The sequence below is a fragment of the Maniola jurtina genome, chromosome 2 (assembly GCF_905333055.1).
Source record: "Maniola jurtina chromosome 2, ilManJurt1.1, whole genome shotgun sequence".
Taxonomy (NCBI): Eukaryota; Metazoa; Arthropoda; class Insecta; order Lepidoptera; family Nymphalidae; genus Maniola; species Maniola jurtina.
Window position 1 is genome coordinate 10,005,166 of NC_060030.1, and position 27,619 is coordinate 10,032,784.

At 39.2% G+C, this 27,619-nt stretch overlaps 1 protein-coding gene across 2 annotated transcripts in view; it reads right to left on the reverse strand.

Annotated features, from left to right (window-relative positions):
* LOC123873235 (integrator complex subunit 6-B) overlaps positions 1-23,303 on the reverse strand; it is a 28,354-nt gene extending 5,051 nt beyond the window's left edge. Inside the window, exons 1-16 of one of the 2 annotated variants that reach the window (XM_045917983.1) lie at positions 22,978-23,303; positions 22,803-22,880; positions 22,145-22,384; positions 19,634-19,814; positions 16,730-16,944; positions 13,895-14,074; positions 12,213-12,365; positions 6,883-7,113; positions 5,876-6,070; positions 5,154-5,363; positions 4,336-4,536; positions 3,696-4,013; positions 3,214-3,319; positions 2,866-3,056; positions 1,881-1,976; positions 245-371 (exon numbers count right to left, since the gene is read on the reverse strand). In XM_045917983.1, coding sequence (XP_045773939.1) covers positions 245-371; positions 1,881-1,976; positions 2,866-3,056; positions 3,214-3,319; positions 3,696-4,013; positions 4,336-4,536; positions 5,154-5,363; positions 5,876-6,070; positions 6,883-7,113; positions 12,213-12,365; positions 13,895-14,074; positions 16,730-16,944; positions 19,634-19,814; positions 22,145-22,384; positions 22,803-22,880; positions 22,978-23,094 — 2,839 coding nt within the window. In that variant the 5' untranslated portion in view covers positions 23,095-23,303. The remainder of the gene's footprint in view (positions 1-244; positions 372-1,880; positions 1,977-2,865; positions 3,057-3,213; positions 3,320-3,695; positions 4,014-4,335; positions 4,537-5,153; positions 5,364-5,875; positions 6,071-6,882; positions 7,114-12,212; positions 12,366-13,894; positions 14,075-16,729; positions 16,945-19,633; positions 19,815-22,144; positions 22,385-22,802; positions 22,881-22,977) is intronic. The other variant, XM_045917993.1, reaches the window with a different exon arrangement.
* Between the last annotated feature and the right edge of the window lie 4,316 nt (positions 23,304-27,619).

Here is a 27,619-nt window from a genome sequence, read left to right on the forward strand (position 1 = left end):
CCCCCGACAAGTGAAGGTTACAGTAACTAGAAAAGAGCTGATAACTTTCAAACGGCTGAACCGATTTTCTTGGATTATAGCTAAGAACACTCTCGATCAAGCCACCTTTCAAACAAAAAAAAAACTAAATTAAAATCGGCTCATTAGTTTAGGAGCTACGATGCCACAGGCAGATACACAGATACACACGTCAAACCCATCCCAAAATAAAGAAGTTCTCAATTCAAAAAAAAAATTTTCTTACCTTTGCCCGGCCTTCGAACGGCGCGGTACACTTCAGCTCGAACAGTGAGATTGTGCTTCTTAATGTCAGTCAGTTCTTTGCGCGAAGGCTCAGGCGGCTGCAACACAGGCGGCTCTTGTCTTTCGCTCTGAAAAATAACGGATGATTTACTTTTCAAAACAACCACTTAGATAGTATTATTGACTTTCAATTGAGATTTGTCCTGCTTATTTTTTGTTTTGCCTAAACTGACATTCTGAGAGTGTCCGGCGATTGATTGATGATGATGATGGCAGACAAAGATACAACCAAACAAAATATTGGCTTTGTCCAACAATAAAATAGGAGATAGTAAGCAGATAGGTATTGATAAAATAATTTATTACATGATTATATATATATATATCTATAATACGATTATATGATATTATAATATGATCTGCAAAGGTAGACCCAAAGAGTTCATTACAAAAATGAGGATGTGTTGCATATTACAAGTGTGCAGTTTCTTTTCTTAGCTGAAGATGTAAATGAGTGTAACAATGACCCTGTCAGATATTCAAGAGGTTTTTTAAGTTCTTCCTATACCTCTGAATATTTTATCTGTGCCGGCCTTAGTATTACTACATATACTTACCTTAAATTCTGGCCACTTCATACGCGTGAAACAAGATATAATTCGTATAACTTGATCACTTTGAATAACTAACTCCTATTAAGTTGCTAAATGGACGTCAAACAACTCAATATTTAAATCTTTGAAATTGTTGTATTCATACATTTTTGTGAATGATGTTTGGAATAAGAATCGCAAAACTTAAGCATGACATCGTTTAAGTTAACTGTGGTTGGATACAGTCACGTAAAAAAAGAAAAGCGTTCCAAAACTAGCGTAGTTTGGACTCAAAAGTTGAGCACAATGGTCATATGGATGGAGTAAGAGATGACAAGGAGATGGAATGATAGTCTTGTAAAATCGTGTCTTTTGTGCAATAAATGAATTATGAATTTTCCGCTCGAGTAAGGAATCAGCCTCACGGGATAAAAGAGTGCATGGCACCGCCTTTTAAAATAAAAGACAGGATCGCTGAAACTCATAATAAATCATAAGGAGAGAAGGATGTAGACTAACACACACTCACTCAACACACAACACACAACTTTCGTTTCCTTGTTTCCACTCAAAAGAGTAAATAATTCAGCCTCAAAGAATAAAATAGTGCGTGGGATCGTCTCAAATTAAAGCACAGGACTGCTGAATCTCATCGCTGAAACTCATAATAAATCATAAGGATGGGTATTTAGACTACCACAAACTAACACAACTTTCGTTTCTTGTTTCCGCTCAAAAGCGTACGGAAGGAGCCTCAAGGAATAAAAATATAGTGCATGGGCTCGTCTCTTAAAGAAAAAGACAGGATCGCTGAAATTCATCGCTGAAACTCATAATAAATCATAAGTACAGGGGGATGTAGACTACCACATAAACTCACACAACTTTCGTTTCTTGTTTCCGCTCAAAAGCGTAAAAATCTGCCTCAAAGAATAAAAATATAGTGCATGGGATCATTGCTTAAAATAAAAGTCAGGATCGCTGAAACTCATAACAAAGTGATAAGGATAGGGGAATTCAGACTACCACATAAATTCACACTACCTTTCGTTTCCTTTTCCTTCCGCTGGAAGAGTAGTCGTTTTCAGCTGCGATGTCCTGTATGATGGCCTTGATCTGCAGCTCCTGCGAGTCTGCCGGCTGGCGGGAGGCAGGCAAGAAAATCGGACTCTCTTAAAATCGTGAAGATTTCAGAGTCTACTTAATTTTAAGGTGGGGAATACGATCATGGTAAACTGCTTAGCTAATGAAGAGAATTGAAAAGGCCAATTACCGGGTCAAAAGGATAAGAAAATCGGACTCTTAGAATTGTGAGACTGGCAGTCTACGTCATTTTTAAGGGGCGAATAAGATTGTGGTAACTGCTAAACGATTGACGAAATTTTTGGAGTAAGAGAAGCAAGGTCAAAAGGTAAGAAAATCGGACTCTTTTAAAACTGTGAAGATTTCCAAGTCTACTTAATTTTATGGAAGGGGAATAAAATTGTGGTAAACTGCTAAGACAAAGGAGGGAATCGCAGATTTTGAGGAAAAGCCAAGTCAAAAGGGTAAGAAATTCGGATTCTTAAAATCGTGAGACAGGCAGTCTAGTTCATTTTTAAGAGGAAGATAAGATCGTGACAAGAAGAAGAAAAGAGGAGAAAAGAGAAGCAAAATTAAAAGGTAAGAAATTCGGACTTTTAAACCCGTAAGATTTCAGTCTACTTAATTTTAAAAAGGATTTCACTGTCACATCTATGTAACCAGGAAAAAGATCGCGGTAATCTGCTAAACCAGGTAAGGGGCAGGGCGGGACGAGACAGACTGACAACAAAGTGATCCTATAAGGGTTCCATTTTTCCTTTTGAGGTACGGAACCCTAAAAAGAAAGAAGAAGTGGACAGGGAAGCACTTATCTCTATAAGATATCTCTACCAGTGACCCTTGGTTGTGCGATTTGTTTTGTTTCATGATAAAATTACAACTCTAAACACCCGTGCGAAGCCGGGGCGGATCGTTTGTCTTTTATTAAATGGTGGATGTTAGTCACCTTCCGCTTCTTCTTGCGTGCGCGCGCGGAGTAGTTGTTCTCGGCCGCGACGCCCTGGATGATGGCGCTGATCTGCAGCTCCTGCGAGTCGGCGGCGGGCGGCGCGGGCGCAGGCGGCGCGGGCACGGCGGCCGACTCGCCCGGCGGCGACGGCGACCGCGGCATCTTGCTGCACATCGTTGTGTACGCATCTGTCCAAATCACAACATCACGATTATTAAAATAGTCTACCGTCCAGGCCGGAAATAAAACCTTGGAAGTAATATTGGAAGGACGGGGCGAAGCCGAGTACCTCCAAATAGATTGAACAAGCGCATGGACAAAACAAAGGTAGCTGAAGATACGAACCTCCATTAAGAAATGGTTTGATGACAGGCGGGAGGTTGATGGGCGCAGCGGGCTGTGGAGACGAAACTGGTGTAGACGGTCCGCCAGTATCCACGTTTGGAGGTTCCTGGAATTGAGTAACTTCATTGAAAATTTTATCAATGAGTAGATGATGCCCGCATTTCTTTAGCGGATTTCTCGAAAAATCCCGTGGAAACACTTTGATCTCTGTACCGGTTAAAATCGGTTAAACGGATGTGTATTGAAAAGTTTCTAGCATGAATTTACAAGGTTTCAAAAATATGCAACGCGACGCGGAAACCAAAAAAGAAAGTAATGGCAGAAAGATTCTTGGTGGCACTGTTGTGTAATAGGGGTCCGCTTCTTCTTTTAAGCTTTAAGCTCCTTAATTTCTTTGCATTTCTTAATGCCGACTGTGGAGAAATCATAGCCGTGAGGCTTAAGGCTGCAGTGAATCATGTAACATTAAACAGAAAACTTACCTCAGGCGGTCTTCCCGATGGTAGATCGGAAGGTACGGGTGCGAGAGGGGACGCAGGTCTTCGTGCCATCGCGGGCGACAGAGGCGCTGTAGGCGGAGGTGACGCCACCGAAGAAGTGGAGGGCAAATGTGGTGGCGTCGGTGGCACGGGTGGCGTTGAGGGCCTCCGCGCGACTATGTGGTGGGGTAAGGGGCCCGCTTTTCTCTTGGGAGGTGCGGCTCGAGGGGTTTCCGAACCCCTCTTCCCTCCGGCGCCTGCGCCGCCGCTTCCTCGAACTGCCCCTAGCGGGTCTATATCGGCTTCGTCGACCATCATCCTCTGCAAATATATAAAGATAATACATTAGATAATATTCATGTGTAAATTATATTTGGCTAACCCTTAATGGGTTAGTCAAACATACCCTTAAAGTTTTGAGTTGCACGGTTCCTAAAATTAACAAGCTAAAGTTAGAGAAAGGAGTTCACAAAAATCTGGTATCAAATGAATTAAAAAGATTTCAGAGCTTTTGCTAGACCGTTTCAGTTTTGCAAAATGGTCTAAATCTACTGAAATTTAGTCGGGTTCAAAGTTCGCGATTTTGATTACACCCGTTTGGTTCGCCAGCTACTCCTACACAAAAGTGTTCCATGGTTGTTACCTTGTCAATCTTGAAGGGGTTGCCGAACATGTGTTGCCGCACCGGCTGGGACTCGATCTCGCGCAGCTGCGGCGTCATGCGCTTGAGGTACTCCTGGTAGTTGCCCATCTGGGCCACCGCCATGGAGTGCGCGCTGTCCTCGTCTACCAGCCGAGTGTACGCGAGGTTCGGCTGAAGGAAGTTCGAACGCATTCGAACCACCTGGAAAACCATAGTAAAATGTGTAAGCCTATATCCTACTAAGGCTGTATCTGTTAACGGAAGGTGACAAAGCTGACAAAGCTGACCTAAGAGCTTATCGTTAACATTTAATTAAAAGCATGGAACAGCTATTCCAAACAAAAATCGTCTTCTAGGAAGCTGTCAACATTCTCAAAATTTTACAAAACGCTGGAAATCGATTCGTTGTAAGAAAAAATTAATCAATTAGTTGTAAGGTCGCATAACGCAAAAATAATATTGAAATTTAATAATGTTCTGACTAGCGCGTACTCATCATAATCGTCAACCGATATGGATAATGGTTGTAAGGACTTCCACAGATGATCTTGCGCAGCCTGAATCCAGCGGCTCCCTACGACTCGTAGCATAGTCTGTCCACCTAGTGGAGAATCTTCTAAGGGTGCGCTTTCTGGTGCGGGCTCGCCATTCTAGCACCTTGGGACCCCAACGTCTATCAGTTTTTCGAACTATGTGCCCTGCCCATTGCCACTTAAGCTTCGCAACCCGCTAAACTGTCAGTAACTCTGGTTCTCTTCTGGATGCCCTCATTTTTGTGCCAATGTAGTACTACAGAGACTATTGGTGTAGTTATTTACCTGATCCAACAGATCTCTCCTCTGTACATCGAAAGGGTTCCTGTAGGTGTGCGCTTGATTCTTATGGCGTCCACGCGACAAGCCTACAACGAAGCCTCCGAACTCGTTCAACTGGTCCCGAAGAGCTGTGAACTTGTCCTGAAGACACGGATGTGTAGTCAAGTCCTTTTTGAGCGGCGAACGAGGCATCACACGAACGCTTTCTGCCACCTGAAAGGTTTAAATGAGTGATATAATAAAGTTTTTAGGGTTCCGTACTCGAAGGTTGCCAACGGGACCCTACTATCCGTCCGTATGTCTGTCTGTCTATCTGTCAGCAAGCTGTATCCCATGAACCGTAATAGGTAGAGTTGAAATTTTTAGTGTATTTTTATTGCCGCTATAACAAATAAAAAATTCAAAATGGCCACCAAGTAAATTAAAAAAATAAAAAGTGTAGAATATTGTACAATGATGATACGGCACCCTTCAGGTGCGAGTCCGACTCGCTCTTGACCGTTTTGATTTAGTTTTTTAAGAAAGGAGTACTAATACTGCATTTTCCATTTGTGTATGTAGTTACGCAAAATCCTCGCCAATCTTTATGGCAACTCTGAACAACAAACTTCCTATAAGGTGCAGAATACAAATTTCTAAAATGCCTACTACCTACTTTTTGCTGATACTGGATAAAATAAAACCACAACAAATTCAAAAAAAAAAAAATGAATGAATGTAATTACCTTTTGGCTATTCGCACTGGAAGCCTTATTGATGACATCAGCACAAAGTTTCTCGAACTCTATCTTGGCCTGGTTCTTCAGTCTTTTCAAGTAGTTCAGTACGGAGAAACTCAGAGAATTGTCCTGTGTGTCGGGAATCAAACTCTGGACAAGCGGAGCCGACGCACCCATTTTTGTTAGCGCCCGACGAAGTGGCTGAAAAAGAATCATTTTTATATACAGTTTTTTGTTTGAATTCAGTAAAATCTAAATAATTATATAAAATGAAAAGTGACTGACTGAGTGACTGGCTTTATATAAAAACATGTTAACAAAAACTTAAAATGAGTGGTTAGTATAGTTTTTAATAAAGTACTTAATAATTACTTAAAATGTGTAATTTAAAACTACTTTCAATCCTCTTACTATCAATTGGATTTCATGTACTAGTAAATCGTTGAGCTAATGAGGCGTTATGAAATGTAAATCGCATTGTGAATGCGGCTTTGGCTTATCTCTGGCGAATCAGGTACTACCACTTTTATAAGTTATGTCAAAGTACCTGCACACATATCTTATTTCTCAAAGAGACGATGCCCGCGATTTCATCCGCGTGGATTTAGGTTTTTGAAAAATCCCGTGGGAATTCACGCACATAGGCTACTTTTTTTCCCAGAAAATCAAAGAGTTCCCACGGGATTCTTAAAAGCCCATCCGTTTTACCGATTCATATGAAATTTAGTACAGAGGTAACTTGCGTCCCGGAAATTGACAAAGGTTCCTTTTTATTCCGGAAAATCAAAGTATTCCCAAATTTTTAAAACACCTAAATCCACGCGAAGTCGCGAGCATCAGCTAGTATATCCAATAATTTGTACAGGTACATGTCATTAAAAAATCAATATCTTACATCCTAGAACACTTCAAGGTTGGAACCTTCTTTTAAGAGTCGGTAAAGGTCTTACACCTGTGTCAGAAAACTCCGCTCTTCCATAGCAAAATCAACAGAAATAAACATTAAAACTTACGGTAACATAATACGACGGCATCCGATCCAAGTACGCCTGAAACGCCTGCTTCCACTCCGGCGTAGGCTTGCAGCGGTGCACTTTGAACAAGTCGTCCAGAAGCGGTAATAGCACCGGATAGTTGTACGGTAACACGAAGAGATTGACGCATGTCAGGTTCGTGGACGCTTTCAGGTAACCGAAGGGGTGACTCACTTCAGAGTTCTTGCAACCACTGTTAGCTACGAAGACCTGGGAAATAAATCTTGGTTAATTTTTAAAGCTTTTTTATTAGTACTTTTCGTATGCTGTCATTATGTCGAAATTGGTAGGTACCTGATTTTTTGGCTACTTCCAAATCTGATGGAGTTGAAATTTTGCAGAGTGTGGTTTGGACAATAAATAATCATGATACCATATGATATGTATGAAATATGTAGGTAGTCATGGAACTTATAATGTGTGTCAACTGTCACTGGGTATGTCTAATTTATTAATAAACCAGTCAGTATCGGAATCTCGTTGTTTTCATACATAACACTGGCGACGAAGTGGAAATAATTAGTATTTTGAAGTAAATTCTTTAAAATATAATAATGCCACTCGGTAAAGTGGAAAGTTTTCACGCGGGGACGGAAGATTGGGACGCGTACGTGCGTCGAGTTAAACAATTTATTGTATTGAATAATATCGAAGCTAAACTCCACGTTGCCACGTTAGTCACCTTAGTCGGCGCAGAGTGTTACGCGTTAATGTGTGATTTGTGTTCACCTGTGCAACCGGAAGAGAAAACTTTCGACGAGTTGGTGAAGTTAGTGAAAGATCATCTGGAACCCGAGAGATCCGAGATAGCTGAGAGACATAAATTTCGGCAAAGAAAGCAACAACAAGGCGAAGGGGTAAAAGGGTACCTACAAAGCTTGAAACATCTCGCTAAGACGTGCAATTTCGGAGCACAACTCGAAGTGAATCTTCGAGATCAGTTCGTTTCGGGACTTTTTAGCGAGGAGATGCGTTCGCGGCTTTTTGCCGAAAGGAATATTGACTATCGGCGCGCGGTGGAGATGGCGTTGGCTCTCGAGGCGGCGGAACGGCATGCGATGACGGCGTGCGCGACGGCTGGGACGAGCGGGCTCGCATCTGTGACCGGCGCCGGGGACGACGACGGCCTGCATCGGGTGGGCGCGGCGCGAGGCCAGCGCGCACCGGGCGGCGGCGGCCTCAGGGCCGGCAGCGGTGCGGGGGCCCGAGGCCTCTGCGGTCGGTGCGCAAAGGGGCCTCATCCAGAAGGAAGATGCAAATATAGGTTCTACAATTGTGATCTGTGTGGGGACCGAGGTCATTTGAAGGTCCGATGCCCCCAGAAGGGCAAAAGTGAAGTGAGTGTAGTGAGTGGTGGTTCGAGACAGAAACAGAAAGGTCAGATCTATTTTAATAATTCCGATTCTAATAGTGACGACGATAGAAATTTTAATAATATTATTAGCGGCGGAGACGGTGGCCCCTATCATGCGATTTTGAATATCGATAACGCGAGTCACAAATTTGAAATAGACACCGGAAGTAAAATTTCAGCCATATCTAGGCAATATTATGATAGGAATTTTTCCAAATTTCCTATACAAAACAAGAATTTAATTCTAAAGTCTTATATCGGTGACGTCATAGAAACGATCGGTTATATTTTAGTCGATGTAACTTGTGGGTCTACATCGGCAAAATTAAAATTGTATATAATCGAAAATGGGGGCCCTCCTCTCATGGGCAGAGTATGGATAAAAGAATTAAAATTAACTGTTATTCAATGTTATAACATGTCCAGTAACGAGTCTATCGCTGTTAATTTAAAAAAGGAGTTTCCCGAAGTGTTCGCGGGAGGCCTGGGCACTTTTAAGTCGCGATTGCGTTTACATTTAAAGGACGACACGCCCGTGTTCGTGAAGGCCCGCCAGCTACCGCTTGCGCTTCGAGAACCGGTGGAGCGCGAGCTCGAACGATTGCAGCGGGAAGGGGTTATTTACAAAGTTGACAGATCGGACTATGGGACGCCCATAGTGCCTGTTGTTAAATCTAACGGTTCGATTCGCATTTGTGGCGATTATAAAATCACCATAAATCCACGTCTTAAAGATTTCCACTACCCGCTGCCACGGATCGAGGATCTGTTCGCCACACTAGGTGGGGGCGAGCAATACACGAAGCTCGATTTATCTAATGCGTTTCAGCAGTGTGTTCTAGAAGAAGACTCACAGCCGATGACGGCAATCACGACTCACATAGGTACTTTTGTTTATAAGCGCGTTCCGTTTGGAATTAAATGTATTCCGGAGAACTTCCAAAAGATTATGGAAGAAACATTGAGTGGATTGCCCTCGACGGCCGTGTTCGCTGATGATATTTGTGTTACGGGTAAAGACAAAGGTACACATTTAAGAAATTTAAGGGCAGTGCTACACCGTTTGAATGAAAATGGTTTAAGAATCAATTGGTCTAAATGTCAATTTTTTAAAGACAGTGTTACATACTTAGGTTATAAAATTGATAAATTCGGTTTGCACACTGATGATAAAAAAATCGAAGCTATAGTCGCTGCACCCCCACCTACGTAACACAGTTAAGAAGCTTTATGGGCCTGGTAAATTTTTACTCAAAGTTTTGTTCGAACATGAGTGATATTTTAAAACCGATGTATAATCTTCTTAAGAAAAATGTCAAGTGGAATTGGGACAAAAAGTGCACGAACGCCTTTCATAAAATTAAAAAGGTACTGAGTAGCTCTCCGGTGCTGGCGCATTACGACGCGAGCCTTCCTCTCATACTAGCGGTGGATAGCAGTCCTTACGGCTTGGGAGCGGTGTTGTTGCAGCGGCACGCGGACGGCGTGGAGCGGCCGGTGAGCTGCGCGTCGCGGACGCTCACGAGCGCGGAGTGCAACTACTCACAAATAGACAAAGAGGCACTCGCTATTGTGTTCGGGGTGACGAAACACCACCAATACTTATACGGGCGGCATTTTATTCTCCGAAGCGATCACCGCGCTCTCAGTTACATATTTGGAAAAAAACGGGGTATTCCTTTGACCGCGGCGAGCCGTCTACAAAGATACGCGGTTAAATTAGGTGCGTATGATTTTGAAATTGAATTCGTAAGATCTATTGAAAACTGTCAGGCCGACGCACTCTCTCGGCTTCCCTTACACTCGGCCGATAGTCGAGTCACGAGTGAGAACGAAAGAGGTAGTTATCTTAATTTCATTCGAGACGATTTTCCGCTCAGTTTTAAAGAAATTAAAACGGAGATCCCGAAAGACCCACTATTGAGTAAAGTGTATGGTTACGTTATGTTCGGGTGGCCGAACAAAGCGATATCAGAACCCGAAAAACCTTATTTTAATAGAAAGGATAATATACATATAGATCAAGGTTGTTTAATTTGGGGTTATAGGATGATAATTCCTAAAATACTGCGAGAGAGAGTTTTGAAAGAAATACACGACGGGCATCCCGGTATCGTCAAAATGAAGCAGATCGCACGTAATTATGTATACTGGGAGGGTTTGGACGCAGACATCGAGCGTGTGTCGGCGCAGTGTGCAGCGTGCGTGTCGCAACGCCCCGCGCCGCCCGTCGCGCCGCTGCACTCGTGGCCCTGGCCCGCGGAGCCATGGTCGCGCTTGAACCTCGATTTCCTAGGGCCGTTCAACAACGCGTATTACTTAATTATCATAGATGCCCATACAAAATGGATAGAAGTTGAAAAATTAACATCGATCTCGGCAACCGTCGTTATAAGTCGTTTGAGACAACTATTCGCTAAATTTGGGCTCCCGAAAATGATCCATGACAATGGACCGCCTTATAACTCGGAGGAATTCGGGCTGTATCTTAAACGGAATGGTATTAAGCATACTCGCATAGCTCCATATCACCCGTCCAGCAACGGTGCTGCCGAAAACGCCGTTCGTACTATAAAACGGGTTCTAAAGAAAGCATTAATCGAAAATGTAGACGATATAACGGCGCTCAGTAGATTTCTTTTCACGTATCGCAACACAGAGCACAGCACCACCGGTCGCGAGCCGGCGGTGGCCATGTTCGGGCGGCGCCTGCGCGGGCGCCTCGACCTGCTGCGGCCCGACGCCGCCGAGCGGGTGCGCGCCGCGCAGCAGGCGGCCGAGCGCCGCGCCGCGCCGCCGCACACGCTGCGCGAGGCGCAGCCCGGCGACGCCGTGTGGATACGCGATTATGCTAAGAATAGTGCTAAATGGGCGGAGGGTGAAGTACTAGAACGAAAGAGTCCGGTGACGTATGTGGTTAAAGCTAGGGACGGTCGGGTACAGAAGCGCCACATAGATCAAATCCTAACAGACAAACGCAAGTCTCGTCATTCTTTGGCCTTAGTGTCTCCGACGTCGGACGATTCCCCTAACCCAAACGCTCGTGATTTATCGGAGAACGAAAATTCGAAAGACAGTTCGGTTAACGTTGAAGAAGGTTCAATATCCGGTCATGTTGACGATTTAAATAAAGAAGATGCTAATTCGATCGAAGTAGAACAAGAGGGCATGCGCCAGCGTCGGGCAGCTGCATTAGAATGTGTTAAAAAGATAAAACAGTATTAATAAAATGCCTTAAAATTAATTATAATAAGTACTAGATAAGTACCTACCTATTTGTTGCGATTGTATTAGATCTTCTTATATTAACTTATGTATTTGTGTTAGTTCTTATATTGTTTCTAAGTTCTATTTGACTAATGTACCTACCTACCTGTTGAACTACTTAAGAGGTCATCTATAATACCTACCTGTTTATTATAGTCTTCTATTAGAGGAGGACAATGATATGTATGAAATATGTAGGTAGTCATGGAACTTATAATGTGTGTCAACTGTCACTGGGTATGTCTAATTTATTAATAAACCAGTCAGTATCGGAATCTCGTTGTTTTCATACATAACACCATAAAGCATCTCTGATGATGGAGGAGACAGTAGCTCGATTACAATAATATGACAGCTACAGTGTGATTATACAGTCACCTCTGATTGGCCGACAATCGCACGCTGTTGGCTACAATGCATTGTTGCAACAAGAATACCGTAAATTCTGCCAATCACAACAATTGCGATTGTAATGATGCAGGTTTTTCGTACAGGTAGGTACCTACTGTCTGATGGCAGGACAGTTGAATTTGGCGTGTTTCATGACAGGTTTCAAATCAATCGGACATTTGGAACTAGCCGAAAATCAATTTCAACGGAATAACAACATACAAACACGTTGAGCTAGTAAAACCTTTTAATAGGACAAAGAAACATTAGTTATTATTTTAGGTCACTAATAGCATACCTGCCAGCAACTGGTTGGTTGTTTCCTCGCCAGTATGAACTGCGTCAGGGGACTCGGCTCCAGTTCGTATTTGTCGAAAGGTAGATTGTCGATCACCATGGGTTCTTGACTTGTGCACGTGAACTTCACTACGGGATGGGCTGAACGAGGTGGCTGCAATAAAATATGAAATGTGCTTACTGCTTATGTTTACAAACGCCATATCACAGTCAAGGCATATCACCGTAGTCGATACAGCACGATCCGTTTTGATATCGTTGCGCACGATTGCGGTTTAGTTTTTAGTAAAATTTTATGTTTTAGGATCAAAGCATACTTGACAAAACTTGTTGTTTTCTGAAATGTTAGAGAATATACTATAGGCATAATGCGAGGAGGTTCTTGCGGTATTTGAACGGTGCGTGAGGTTGTGATGACGTGACACGAGAGGTGAGTGATTAGTCAACTTGTGACGAATGTCATCCATCTACCTACTCCTATGAGTAGGATCCTACTCAGTTATGCGCTTTACCTATAACTTTGTGGCTAATTATGTCGTATAAAATTTCTAAACTTAATATGGTCTTGGAGTGTAGTAATGCAACAAGGATACCCATGATTATAATAACAACAATATAAATTGAAATGTTTTTCCTTACTCTGCCACAAAAAAGCCTTGCAGTAGATAGCTGATATGAAAAATACATGAGTGCTACAGACCTCTTTATTAACATAACAATTAAATTTATGCAAATTTATGTCAGCTCTTTTAAATGAAGTACACGAATTTAAATGGATTTCAGCAGATTTGAGAGGCGACTATTACTATTTAAATGTTTATCGTCCGTTAGTTTGTTTAAGGCTAGGGGAACTTTAGTTCACGTCAAATCCCGAGAGCGGACGCTCTAGCAAAGTACTAAGCGTATCAAATGTGTGTTCACGTGCAACTTGCGCGCGGTTCTATATGAAAATTAACCTACCCGCGCCTGCGCTTTTGTCGTGAACATAGTACATGCAGGTCACTCTCCAGGTCTTTAACTATATCTATGCAAAAAATTACGTCAATCCGTTGCTACGTCGCGATGTGATTGAAGGACAAACCAATAAACCAACGAACACACTTGCATTTATAGTATGGGTAGCGATTTTGTTTGGTTTATATTCTAAAAACTACATCAACTAGAGTTGAAACGCGTTACGATTTTTATATTCCTAACCCATAGGTTAAGGTTGTAAAATTAACTTGCAATATTAAATACTAGCGAATACATGGCGTGTGTAACTACGCTAAAAAAATGGAAAAACCATCTTAAACCATCATAAAACACACACACACACACACACACACACACACAGTACACATAGCTTTTAGTATACTAAATATATAACTATTATGTACCTGGTTCAAATTAACTTATGATAAGTGGTTGTATACAACCACTTATTGTTACAGTATATTATGGGAAGACACTGCATCCTGAAACGCAGTTTTCACTTCATCAGGAGGCAGGGCCTCACACTAAAGTTTGTAAACACTACGTTTCGTTAAGTTAATAAAGATTTATTTGCTTAATTTCATCTTCTCACTACTGCCTTTCTAATGAAACCGGTTTCTATCGACTTGGGACCCCATCGTGTTAGAATGGCGACCTAGTGTAGGACAGCACAGGATAACGTTTACAAAAATATAATAATTAACTTACCAATATTTGAGCATTAGGGTCAGGCCGAAACGACTCGGGTATAGGCCAGAAACCAACGGCAAACCCCTTCTGCGCCACCGTCCGCGGCACGTAGATAAGACGCCTACAAGAGTGCCATGCTTGCGGCGCGCTCGAGGCTTGGTTGGGCATGCTGGTCTGATAAGGGCCTCCATTCCAACGCTACAAAACCAGACAGTAAATTAGTATCAAACCTATGCAAATAAAACAAGAAAACGTCCTCTATCAAGCTTTTTTTAACCAACTTCAAAAAAGGAGGAGCTTCTCAATTCGACTGTAAGTATGTTGTTTTTTTTGTGTGTTACGCGATTTCTCCGCCAATTATATGATTTTGATGATTCTTTTTTTGTTTGGTCATACTTCAGAGGTGATCGTGTTCAGTGCAAGTAGCTTAGTATACAGTGGGTTTTAACCAGACAGCATATTTTAATACATGACCACTAAAAACTGTACAGTACAACCAAATTAATAATGCGCATGCAGATCTTCGCTAATTGTCGTATTCCGAATCATTAAATCGTAAGAGCCCTAAACAATGCACTTGCATTTCGCACCTTGTGAAAAACAAATAGGAGTCAATATCATGTGTATCATACGACCGTTGCCGAACAGTGACGAAGATTTCTATGCGCATTATTAATTTGGTTGTACTGTAAAATCATTTTTTTTAATAAATAAAAAAAACCGACTTCAGAAGGCTGCATCAATCATTAAAATAATCTCAGTCGTTATGGTTGGCTGGATTTATGATATTTTTGTTGCAACAATGCATTTTAGCGAATAGCGAGAGATTATCGCCAGTCAGGGGTGATTGCGATCGTCAAACTGTAGCTGTCAAACTACTGCGGTAGGTTCCTGATTTCATTTTCGAGACTAAAACACATAGAATCCTTAGTTCCGCAACCTCATGTTAAGTTCTCATATGGTTTAATTATTAAACTGTACCATAACTGAATCACACGTTTTTAAAAATTTTTGTCTGTCTGTCTGTCTGTTTGAACGGGCTAATAAATAATTTTTAAATACACTTTTTTTAAATTTACTAGTTTACCACCGCACGCATTATCTTGATAGAATATACCTAATTAATTAATAACTTTAAAGTTTCTTTTTAAAATGGTTATGCTATGACAGGGACAGACTGGACGAACCTATAAGGGTTCCGTCATCCTTCCTAGTTTTATTACGGAGCCCTAAAAATACCACAGCATTATATGTATGTTACAACGTACTAATAAACAATGTGAACCGCAGGTTTCATATTTTGAGCAACATATTGATAGCATCGATTGTACAATCATAACTGTGAAATCAGAAATTTTGTCGGTCGCTAAAAGTATACTAGAAGCCGGCAGATAAACATAATTAATGCATTGCCTCAATTCCGGTTAAAGAATTATTTCCAGAAAAAAAAAAATCGGCCAATAAATGTATATACCTACTCGTATAATAATTAAGAGTATTATTTAAGCTATCTATATTGAATACTAGCTGTGCCCGCGACTTCGTTCGCGTGGAATAGTGACTTTTCGGGCAGCATGTTTTGAATTACATATACCGTCCTTTGGGTAGTACGTTAAAAATGTTCGCCGTGATTATAAAACCGACGCCGACATAACTTTTTTATTTATGAACCGATTGACATGAAATAAACACTAAATGTTAAGTGAAGCTTACTACAATATATTAGTGAAAACCGTATCTAAATCGAATAAGCCGTTTCTGATATTAGCGTGCACAAACACACAGACAAACAGACAAAAAAAAATTAATTACAATTTCGGGTTCGGCATCGATATAATAACAACCCCTGCTACTTTTTTTATATATTTCCATTGTACAGACCACTTTTCTTCAATTTTATTATATGTATAGATAAGCGTTTTCAGATTGGAAATATTTTTGACGTAAGTATGTAGGAGTAATAAGCTAGTTTTGCTTACTTATTTAATGCGTGCTACAACTACATGAATAAGTACAACGATTTTTTTCGAGGTTTCTATATCGGGATCGATTCGCAATTTCTTTTTGAACAACAGCAGAAGTTCACGTGGTGGTCCCATAAAAATTTCTGGATCCAACTATTTATCCTATCCTAAATATCCTGATGTTGCAAGGTTACTGCCCGCCTAAGTTATCAAGATTCAGGAAGTGTTCATATTGAAGTAATATTGTAGGTACTAAGCAACGACTTCATGCTTGGACTCCAAGTCCCAACTCCTAACCCTGATAATGCAGGGTACAGAACTCCTAAGATATAGTGATTCAGGAACTGCGGATGGTGCAATATTATTCTAGTTACCAAACATAGACATCATTGAACTTCGGTTTCTAACTCCTCAATCCTGATGCTGCAAGGTTCTGAACTCTTATGCCGAGTGGATTCGGCAAGTTTTGGTGGTTAATTGATATTTTAGGTACTACAAATCCAAAGCCACTACAAAGTTTGTAACACTTTGTACCTAGTTTTTGTAGGCTTTGGAAGTCAGTTTTGTTCAAAATATTTTTGGTTCACTTATAAATGCGAGTTACGTTTACATGAATTTCAAGTCAATCTTGTAGGAGCGAAAACGCCACCGTGCTTGCGATTTTTTGTATGTATCAAGTCTTAAATGCGCACTTAGAGTAAGCCCGTACTGCGAAATTTCACCAAGCAATTTTTCCCCCAAAATTCCGTAACATAATATGGAAGTTGTATGAAACCGCGTAACGCGTCAACTGCCTAATATACAATTTCTCAGAACTCGCGGAAAAATTTGCGCGGTAAATTTCCACAGTGCGGGCTTACCCTTAGATCTTTAATCTAAAAGTACGTACCCCATTTCTTTCACCATCCCCATCCATGTCTTTGTCAGCGTCCAGGTTGATATCCTCTACCTGGTCACCGCCGTCCCTGTTGTTCCCACCGTCTATGGGCGGAGGGTCAGGACCTATCTTCTCAAAGTTGATCACGACACCGCTTTGTACCTTCTGTACAAGACTGTCGATGCACTGCATCAGCATCCGATGTGATGTGATGCAATAGGAACGACCTAGGGCAAAAATATAGGGCTTTCATTTCAACCCTTAATTCTTTCTTTTGTAATATTTACTCATCTATTAGGGTTCCGACTTCCGTATCGCAAAAGGAAAGGAGACCGATTTCAATAATACAAACTGCATTTCTTTATTCCACTATCGTATTGAATAGGTAGGCGTAAGCGACCTCTTACTGTTGATTGCTTGTGACAAATAAAAAACTCTAAAAATCGATCAGGTGCGAGTCGGACTTACACAGTAAGGGTTCCTTATTATCGTACAAGAAATAACACTTTTTATTTTTTCTACTTTCATAGCGCCAATTTTGAAATTTTAAGAATTTGTTGTTATGGCAATAGAAATGCACATTCTGTGAAAATTTCAGGTCCCTTCCTATTATTATGGTTTACGTGATACAGCCCGCTCGGATGGAAGGACGGATGGACGGACGGACGAACGGACGGACGGACGGACGGACGGACGGACGGACGGACGGACGGACGGACGGACGAACGGACAGACGAACGGAAAGAGCCTTATTTATAGGGTCCCGTTGGCACTCTTAGGTACGGAACCCTAAAAAGCGCAGGTGAATTCGGCAAGAAAATTTCTTGTAATTAAATATGTAATAATAGTAATATTATTACACTTAAGATTTCTCGACATTTTGTTCTAAAACGAATAGTAAAATAAGCACTTGAAGGTTAACTCGCGTTAAAATAAGAATAACATTACTGCACACATTATCAAGTATTATCGAGAATGCCACTCAAAAAAACTTGCCCAACTGGTTTCATAAGGGCCAAAATGTCACCCTTATTTACAGAAGAGTCTATTAGCATAGTAAGTATATTATCAAAATCTTATTTAACTCTTAAACTTTCAAGATTTCATCAAACTACGATTTGAAACAAAATTATTTTAATGAGTAATATTATTGTGCTGTACTATACATTGTCAGTGACGGATTAACCCTTAATCAAATTAAGCAATTGCCTAGGGCATCACGTCTGAGGGGGCACCAGAAGAAGCACAGAAAAATCTGTCCTTAGGGCATTCACGTCTCACTCTCACGTCACGTGAGAGTAGAAACTTTTCTAGGACTAATTAGAAAATTCGCGCGTTTTAAGTTGACATAGAGTCCGATTTAGAATCATTTAACCCCACTCCCGCTTGCCCACTCGCTGCCCGACAATTCGAATGTCCCCGAAAGCCGCAAGGCGCATTTCAATAAATAAATAAATAATTATGCTTTGGTTTTTATTGTTGTCGCACCTACTCCACTTCTAAAGTACGTTACATCTCATCATCTTATTTTACAAAAAACTAATGTTTTTAGGCGGTAAAGGTTTAATTAAAGACCGATTCTAGTTGACATACGGATAGGGGGGCCCACAGGCATGGATTGCTTAGGGCATCAAGTAGTCTTAATCCGTCACTGTACATTGTACAAGTTAACTACCTTGAAAAGTTGTAAGCTTTACTATAAGAAAGTTATCTGTGTTGTTATTCCAATTATGATAAAAAAATATTATGTTAGTATATATTGCTACTACTCATTCAATCAAAATATTTTTCATCACAGTTTATTGACATTTAAGGTTGGACCGCATTAAAAGCGACGCGCGGTGCTGCACAGCGCGGCATGTACTACGTCAAAATATTATTTCAATCAAAGATTTCCCACGGGAATTTTAAAAACCTACATCCACGCGAACGAAGATGCGGGTATCAGCTAGTATTATATAATGTGGTTCCATCCAGTGAATATATCATTTTGTCTTCAATATTCTGAAGTGTGAAATTCTACAGTCATTAAAATGATACCTAACCAATTTCTCGTTACTGTCGCCCATTTTTCTACTTCTTCTTCAACGTCTTTTTGTTCGCACGTGAATGGGTAAGGAAATAACGCAAGTGCTGCTTTACTGCAATCGCAATGCGATAGGTGCCAACAAGCGTCATGCAGCAACGCGCCGCGCCGCTCTAATGTGGTCCAACCTTTACTGTTTAATTAATGATAGCGGAGGAATAGGCGTTGAACTATTATAATGTATAGGTAATAGGTATGTACTAACATACAGTACACAAATATTATAAAGGAGAAAGTTTGTATGTATGTGTGTGTGTGTGTGTGAGTGTATGTTTGTTACTCCTTCACGCAAAAACTACTGGACGGATTGGGCTGAAATTTAGAATGGAGATAGATTATACGCTGGATTAGCACATAGCACATAGGCTACTTTTTATCCCGGAAAATCAAAGATTTCCCATGGAGCGGAGGAATAGGCATTGAACTATTATAATGTATAGGTAATAGGTATGTACTAACATACAGTGGGAATAGTTTCAGGAATCAGTTTGTACATAGGTAATAGGTATATAGTACTCGTACATACAAATTACAATCTTTGTTCATTAATATGGGCATATGATAACTGAAAACCAGCCATTAATATTGGATGGTTTTCAGTTATCAGATGATGTGAAATGATGTTAACATTTCACAGATGAAATCATTGACAGTGACACTTCTAACGTTCAAGAGAAGTGTGAATAGGCATCTATTAGGCTATCGTGACATAGACCTTGTCATTGCTTGCCTTAAAGCTTGATTGTAGTCAAACGCAGACCTATAACTGGTGAAGACGCAGAATTGTCATCAAATAAAAATTAAAGTGTTGAGTTCTTTTAATTTTTTACCTCCTGTGACCTCACACATAGCATCAATAGGCGAGGAGTCGGATGGCACCAGACCAGTATCTCTCTCCACAGCTGGAGTCCCAGCTAGTCTCAACACCAATGAGAACAGCCTTTGATCCCATCGAAATGGCTCCCTGGTTAGCTCCGAACCAGGAATAGGACAGTTCATTGGAAGATTGAACTAGGAAAGAAAGAAAAAAATATTATTGAGTATATAAAAAACAGACAAAAATTTGATGATACAGGTTGTATTAATGTCAGAAATGAATTTAAATAACTCTGAAAAAATAGTTAAAATTATTACTATACAGTATACACTCATACATTATTGAACAACAGATTCAACAAATTAAATATGTACTTAATAAAATAAATTTTTTTAAAAAGAAATCAAAATCCATAAGTACTTAAAGTATAAATGCAAAAGTGTATCTGCCGGCTAGTTTTTCATAGCCTATCCATTTAACCAATTTTGATGAAAGATACAAGTTAAGAGTACATCCCGGGATGGATATAAGCTACATTTTGTCCCCCATAAATAACATGTTCCCACAGGAATACGAAAAATTTAAAAAGCATAATTCACTTAACCGATTTTGACTTTTGTTATAGAGTAGAATCCCGGAGAAAGACATAGGCTATTTTTCCTTATTTTATTTTTTTTCCTCCTTCCTATTTTATTTTTTAAACCCGTGTTGATAAAGTCGCGGGCGTCATCTGTTTGGTAAAGAGTAGACTACAGAGATAGCTTGCATCCCGGAGATGGACAAATTGACCCGGAAAATCTGAGTTCCCACGGGATTTCCAAAAACCTAAAACCACGCGGACGAAATCACGGGCATCATCCAAAATAACTATGTTGTTCATAATATTAATAGTTATGTACGGAACCCTAAAAGAGCGAAGCCCGACTCGCACTTGGCCGGTTTTTCTGAGTGATGCCTGTAGTACTAACCGAATCATGCTTTACTCTCAGTTGAAGGGGAACATTTGGTATATTTTTAAACTAATATGAAAGTTTTTACTTATTGCTCTTATTACTTACAATTTACTTAAAGTGATTCTGAGATTTGTAGTTTTCACAAAAATCCTACTTAACACATATCCAAATGTAAATGGGATGTTAGATAAGATATGACTGATGAGTGGAGTACCTACATGTTACATGTAACCAGTGTGTTTATCTAGTTAACAGTTAAAAATATGTAATTTTAAATGTCAAATAGTTTCCCATGTATGCTCTGAAGCTTGAGATAGGTTTTTAGGGTTTCGTACCCAAAAGGTAAAAACGGAGCCCTATTAATGTCACTCTGCTGTCTGTCTGTCTGTTTAGGATATAACTTTTATCTACGTAATATAAGTTTGGATATACCTAGCAGGAATCTCTGGAACTTATGATCCCATTATTATTATTTTTTACTTATAAATAGGGCAGGTACATCATCCCTAATTGATAGCATTTGGACAGTTCGCAGGAAAAGCTACACAGTTGTATAAGTATATTTCGCAAAATAAGTAAGGAAACATGATTATATAACTAACTAAAACATGAATTTAATGGAAATTTAATTTAATTCCAATGTAAGTATTTACTATTTCTATGTGATTGAACTTTGAATTCAAAGTTGCTCACCACAAATTCAAAGTTGCTCAGCGAGCTATGGAGAGGGCTATGTTAGGAGTTTCCTTGAGGGATAAGATCCGAAATGAGGAGATCCGCAGGAGAACCAAGGTCACTGACATAGCCCAAACTGTTAGCAAGCTGAAGTGGCAGTGGGCAGGCCATGCTTGTCGTAGAGGCGATGGCCGTTGGAGCCGGAAAGTCCTTGAGTGGAGACCGCGTTTAAGCAAACGTAGTGTGGGACGCCCTCCAGCACGATGGACCGATGATATTAAGCGGCTGGCGGGAAGTGGCTGGATGAGGAAGGCTGAGGACCGGGTGTGGTGGCGCTCTTTAGGGAAGGCCTATGTCCAGCAGTGGACGTCCACAGGCTGATGATGATGATGATGATGATGATGTGATTGAACAACAATTGAAAAATATATCAGTTTCATAAAATTAAAGAGTATAAGTACCCACCTTCTTAATTATAGTAGAGTAGATATTTTTATTCATTACTATTTAAATGATTTTCTTTTATGGGCATACAAACATGAAAAAATTACTAAGTAATACCTACTAGCAACAATGAATAAAAAGAAAATTGTGCATAAAATAATACATTCAACAATAAATAGAACCAGAACTTGTGCTATTTCAATCATTCCAATAGGAATTCATAAATATTCTTTCCTGTTAAAAATATTTAATACTAATATGGTACCTACCTAAGTTAATACACAAGGATCTGGGAACCCCCAGCATTATTATACCAAGAGAACTCTTACCATAATGGGAAGGGCCACAATCTCAGCAATGAGGAATATAAAGCAGAGAGAGACCTAAGTAATAGTAAGTAGTATCGGTTAAAAAAGGAGAAGGAACCAAGTGATAACTTATAAAATACTAACTTCTTCCTGGATACCAGCATTACTTGACAATTTTCCTCCATCAGTAATCACCACTATAACAGATGGTTCAAGGTAAAATGGGCATCTCCCTTGGCCATAAGTGTCTATGCCGGTTTGCATGCGATTAATATTGAGCACATCAAATGCATGCTTTAAAGCAGCACCCATTGTGGTCAATCCAAGGCACTGCAGGTTCTTCAATTCATTGATAAAAGTTGCTAAATTCTCTTTCCAACCAGCCTGCAAAAACCATAACAAATATCGTATGAATTATAAAGTATATATGCATGTTAAAATAGCTGTTCCACTAATTTATTAAATGTATTAACATTATCAAACGAAATGAAACTACAATCGCATTCCTGTGCACACTCATCCTCAATTCATATTTCCCCCCAATTCGCCATTTCATTATGTTCGTCCCTCGACCAATGAGCGCGCGACGAGAGCGCAGTCGCGACTCGCGAGCGATATCGCGAAGGCAGCGGTTCGTCCTGTTTACGTCGTGTATTATCTTTCAATGCATTTTACTTTTAACGTATGTTATGGATTACAGATTAGTGCACCTTGTAAATACTTCACAGGACTGACTTACACAGCTGCCTATCCAAATACTACAAGGATATCTCCAAAAACGTGTTCAATCTGATATACTAACCTTGATGTTCGCGGGTGGCTCTTCGAAAGTTAGAAGCATATATCTATCGCCTCTGCTTTCAGGAGATCGTTGCCGAACCTACGAAATAATATCAATAAGTTCCACACACTTAACACGCGATAAACAAATCGATCACAAACGAGGCGGTTTGAGGAGTCGATGACACTGCACGTACCTTTACGAACGTTTCCACAGCGCCCTTGGCTACATCGAGCAACGTTGGGCGTCCGCCCAAATAAGCTCTTTGGTTCATAGAAGCTGATGTATCTATTAAAAAGACTATAATAGTCATCTTGAAAAATTTCCTAAATATCCTTCTAAATACATTAAAATATGCGCACGCTATTATGAACAAGAACAAAAATGGCTGCTACATTGTACGCAGACTCGCAAGGATGCGACCGTCCGACAGCCGCTTCGACGAGCAGCTGAACAAGCTACGCCACGAAGACTCCAAAGTACCACGTGACCTAATCATATGCTCGGTTATTCTCGGCTAGTTCTCGCCGTCCAATAGAAAAACGCTCGGCAAAGATCGTAGCTAGCGTGAATGTTGCTACTTGAAGAACCCAAAGTCCCTAAAAATAATTTTACCAAAATGTAATAAAGCTGCTACTACTTTATGAAACAAAACAAAATCTTGTTTTTGTACGAACTTATTAAATAATCGAAGTACGAATTGTGTTGTATTAGTTTAAAATTCACAATATCATAATAATAATATTATTATATTTTAGACTTATGATAACTAACTAGTTAGTTATAATATGTCAATCTATAGGTACATATAATAAAATTGTAGAAAAGTGGTGTCTGTACAATGGAAATATATTAAAAAAAAAGTAGCAGGGGTTGTTATTATATCGATGCCGAACCCGAAATTGTAATTAATTTTTTTTTGTCTGTTTGTCTGTGTGTTTGTGCACGCTAATATCAGAAACGGCTTATTCGATTTAGATACGGTTTTCACTAATATATTGTAGTAAGCTTCACTTAACATTTAGTGTTTATTTCATGTCAATCGGTTCATAAATAAAAAAGTTATGTCAATTTAAAGAATCACGGCGAACATTTTTAACGTACATGCTGCCCGAAAAGTCACTATTCCACGCGAACGAAGTCGCGGGCACAGCTAGTTATGAATAAAATATGTGCATTACTAGAGAGCATATTGACAAAATGCTCTCTAGTAATGCACAGTTGATCCAATTGCTTTTCGATATCCATATCTTATAAAATATTTTATAATAGACACACCTCAAAATATCGTACTACGTACCACAGCAGACATAAGTGGGTGTACTCTGTTATGTGTTGTACCTATATATTTTACAGTAATCGATAATCATCGTTTGTCACTGCTGGGTTGATCATCAATAATTACTATCGCATTGCTTTTGGGAGAAATTATTTTATAGGAACACTAATACCTAAGTGATGACGACATGTTAAAATATTATATGAGTTTTAGAAATAATTATTCTTATTTTAACTTAATAATCAAGAATATAATTATTATTTTTATTTACTTACAAAAAAAATGATCAAACAGGTGGAGTTAAAGACTCATGCACCTAATTTGCAATAAGTAGGTACTACTACGCAATGCATGTTTGATAAACAATGCCGCAAGGCAACACGCGGGAGATTCAAAAATGACTAATCATTAGAACTCTACTACTAAGGTAGTACATCACGAGTAAGAACGACACTTATCCTGCTGAAAAATAAAAAAAGATTCGTACATTTTTAAATCGTATAAAACTTTAAAAAATCATGCATGTTGGTCCTAAAGTCATGTTTAGACTGAAATTCAATTGGGATTGTGAAAAAGATAGTTAGTTCGGTTTCTTCACGGTTTTATGTTCCGTACCTCAAAGGGAAAAGAAACCCTTATAGGATCACTTTGTCGTCTGTCAGTCTGTCGTGTCTGTCAAGACCCGTCAAGGTAATAAAAACCTATAGGGTAGATACTTACCATTGGTTGGCCTCGAATAACAGGTAGCAATGCTTTATAGCACAAGTAGGTAAAGGGAAAAATCTGTAAATCCGAAGTTGGTTATATTACAAAAAAAAAGTCAAAAAAGTTTTTTGACTTTTTTGACTGTTTGAGTTTTTGTATTTACACGATGATACGGAACCTTTCGTGGGCGAGTCGGACTCGCACTCGAAGGGTTCCAACTGAATTTTAAATGGAACTGATCGGCTTATTACTTGCAAAATTGTGATAAAAAAGGTATTGATGAAGCGTGATTTCGTCAAGCATGATTGAAATTTAACTATGAAAATATACCTAAACTCTACTTACTACTCTATTAGCTACCTAAGAGTTTGTGTTATCGCATAGCATTTCTTTTATACGTCTTGCTGAGTGAGATTCTAATCATAAAACTTTCAAAATAAACTACTTTCATATAAACTTCTAAAATATTCATACCCAATAAGTCTATCACAAATCAGGTCGGCTTATATTTTAATACATAAAATACATTAACTATATTTTCAGAATTTATACAGAAGCCCTTTTTTTGAAACCAAACTCATATATGCCTCACAAGTCCTATCGTATTTTCATATTCGCCATATTGGTTTTGTCATTACGACATCGTCATAAAATAGTCTATGATACTCGGGCTGCTAGGACAAAACCAAGCATAATTTATTTTATCAAAATCTATTGAGTAGTTTGGTAACTATAAGAGAAGCAATGAACCGATAAACACATATTAAAGATGAACTCTACACCTAGGTACCTACTCTTCTTTTAGTCGGGTAAGAGCAGCCATCGAACTGAGGATGTTTATAATCAACTATGTTTCAATCGTAGTCCAATACCTAGTTCTCCCTACATCACCGACCGCGAAATAGTCGGTGAGGAAAACTAGGGGTAGGACATCGATGGGGGTGGCTAATTTATTAGTCCAACGGCTGTTTTTTTACAGCACCAACAGTCTGGTGCTCTATTTCTCTTTATCATATCTTTAACTTTTTCCCAGTGAAGCAATACATATTGATATTAAAAATGTATGTCTGTCTATACTTTATCTGTCACCTTTTCATAACCCATCTATTAAATCGACTTTGAAAATTTTAAAAGGTATACAGAGCACAGATCATTGAATAGGCAGAGATAGCTTGCATCCCGGAGAAGGATAAAAATGTAACTTTTTATTAATCTGAGCAATGAAAGAAAATAGGTTTTTCAAAAACCTAAATCTCGCGGATAAAATCGTGGGCATCAAGTATCAACACATTGTAATTATTTTAAATGGACCTTCTGACTAGCGGAACATTCTTTGCCTATTATAATTGTACTGACAGCGCAGATTGCTATAGGCTAATTCTGGAAAATTCAATATTAATTTTATTATGTAACATAGGTATTATTAAGTACTTTAAAAAAGTAGAATATAACGTATGACAGTTAACCTCGAGTTAAGATTCGGTTTGTCAAATTAATAATTTCTTCAAAAGTTATTTTAATGATAAGTTTAATGTAATTTGTATAACTTTTGAAACATAAATTTTAAAATTCTTTGCATATTATCCACTGAAAATACCTAATCATCAATTAATGATGACCACTAAGCTTATGATCGAACGTCTCTGTTGCACACACCTTGCATTGCTGTTGCATTTACGCGCATGTCAAATCGCATGCGCTGTAGGTTGTAGGTACCTAGATAGGTACAGACCCTTATTCATTTTCAATCAGATATAAACAAAAATAGAAACAAACATAACTTATGATACGGAATTCACCTTAAAATAGTTACTAACAGTCAGGTAAACAATTGCATATCATTTTTATGGAATTATGAATAATATGTAGTTACTAATTAAATCCTATATCTACCTAGTCTTAGTTAAATTATTATTATTAAAGGTATCTTTTCGGGATATCGCAAAGTAGTCCAACCTATTTTATTCTGTTATATTTTATATTCTGTTATATGTTATATTTTTTATTCTATTTTATTCAATTATACCCACTTCATGCCAGCCAGCAATATTGAAGCTAAGGAGCAGAGTGAGCAGACTTAATCAAAGCAACCAAGGAATATACATGGTTACTACTTTAAAACGAATAGTCCCGTGATGGTGGCTCAGTCTAGAATCTGAGTCAGATAGTTTTATAGTACCTACCTACATAATGTAAAAGCTGCCTGCGATTAGATTACCTAATACCTATCCATTGATTTTGATAATCTTTTATTCGAAATGAAATTAGATAGACTTAATAATCTGTAACTACCAAAAATAATCTCGTATCGTACCGCATGGCATCATCATCAATCATGGTTCGTAGGTACCTAGTTAAAATTTTATGAATGAAGCGATTTGACTCCTCGTTTTTAATTCGAACCGCTAGGTTAAGGAACGTTCCAGCATCAGTTTCCCCGCCAATTTTAATATATGGGTATCTTCAAGTCTAGAGTGAATTTATGGCAATTCTATGCAAGCGCGCTCCATCTTTTGCTGCATCTTCACTTGCCCGCAGGTCTAATTACAGCCAAACGCTTGTCTATAAAATATATAAAAAAAAACAAATAAAGATCTTCACTTTCTTTAGGTAAATTTCGCAGCTGTTGAATAGCCATATAATAGTAATCTCAAAATTAGGTTCTTCACTAGGAACTATCAATGTGATCTCTGTTTGTTGCTTAAATTTTCTTAGTTTGTTTCGCTCTTATCCTAAATACAGAATTACTTATTAATTTTATATATTCATTTATTATTTAGTAAGTAATGAGTACCCCACCCCGTAAACAATAATTTATAACGTAACAAAGCAGTTATTAATTTTCCCTTGATTA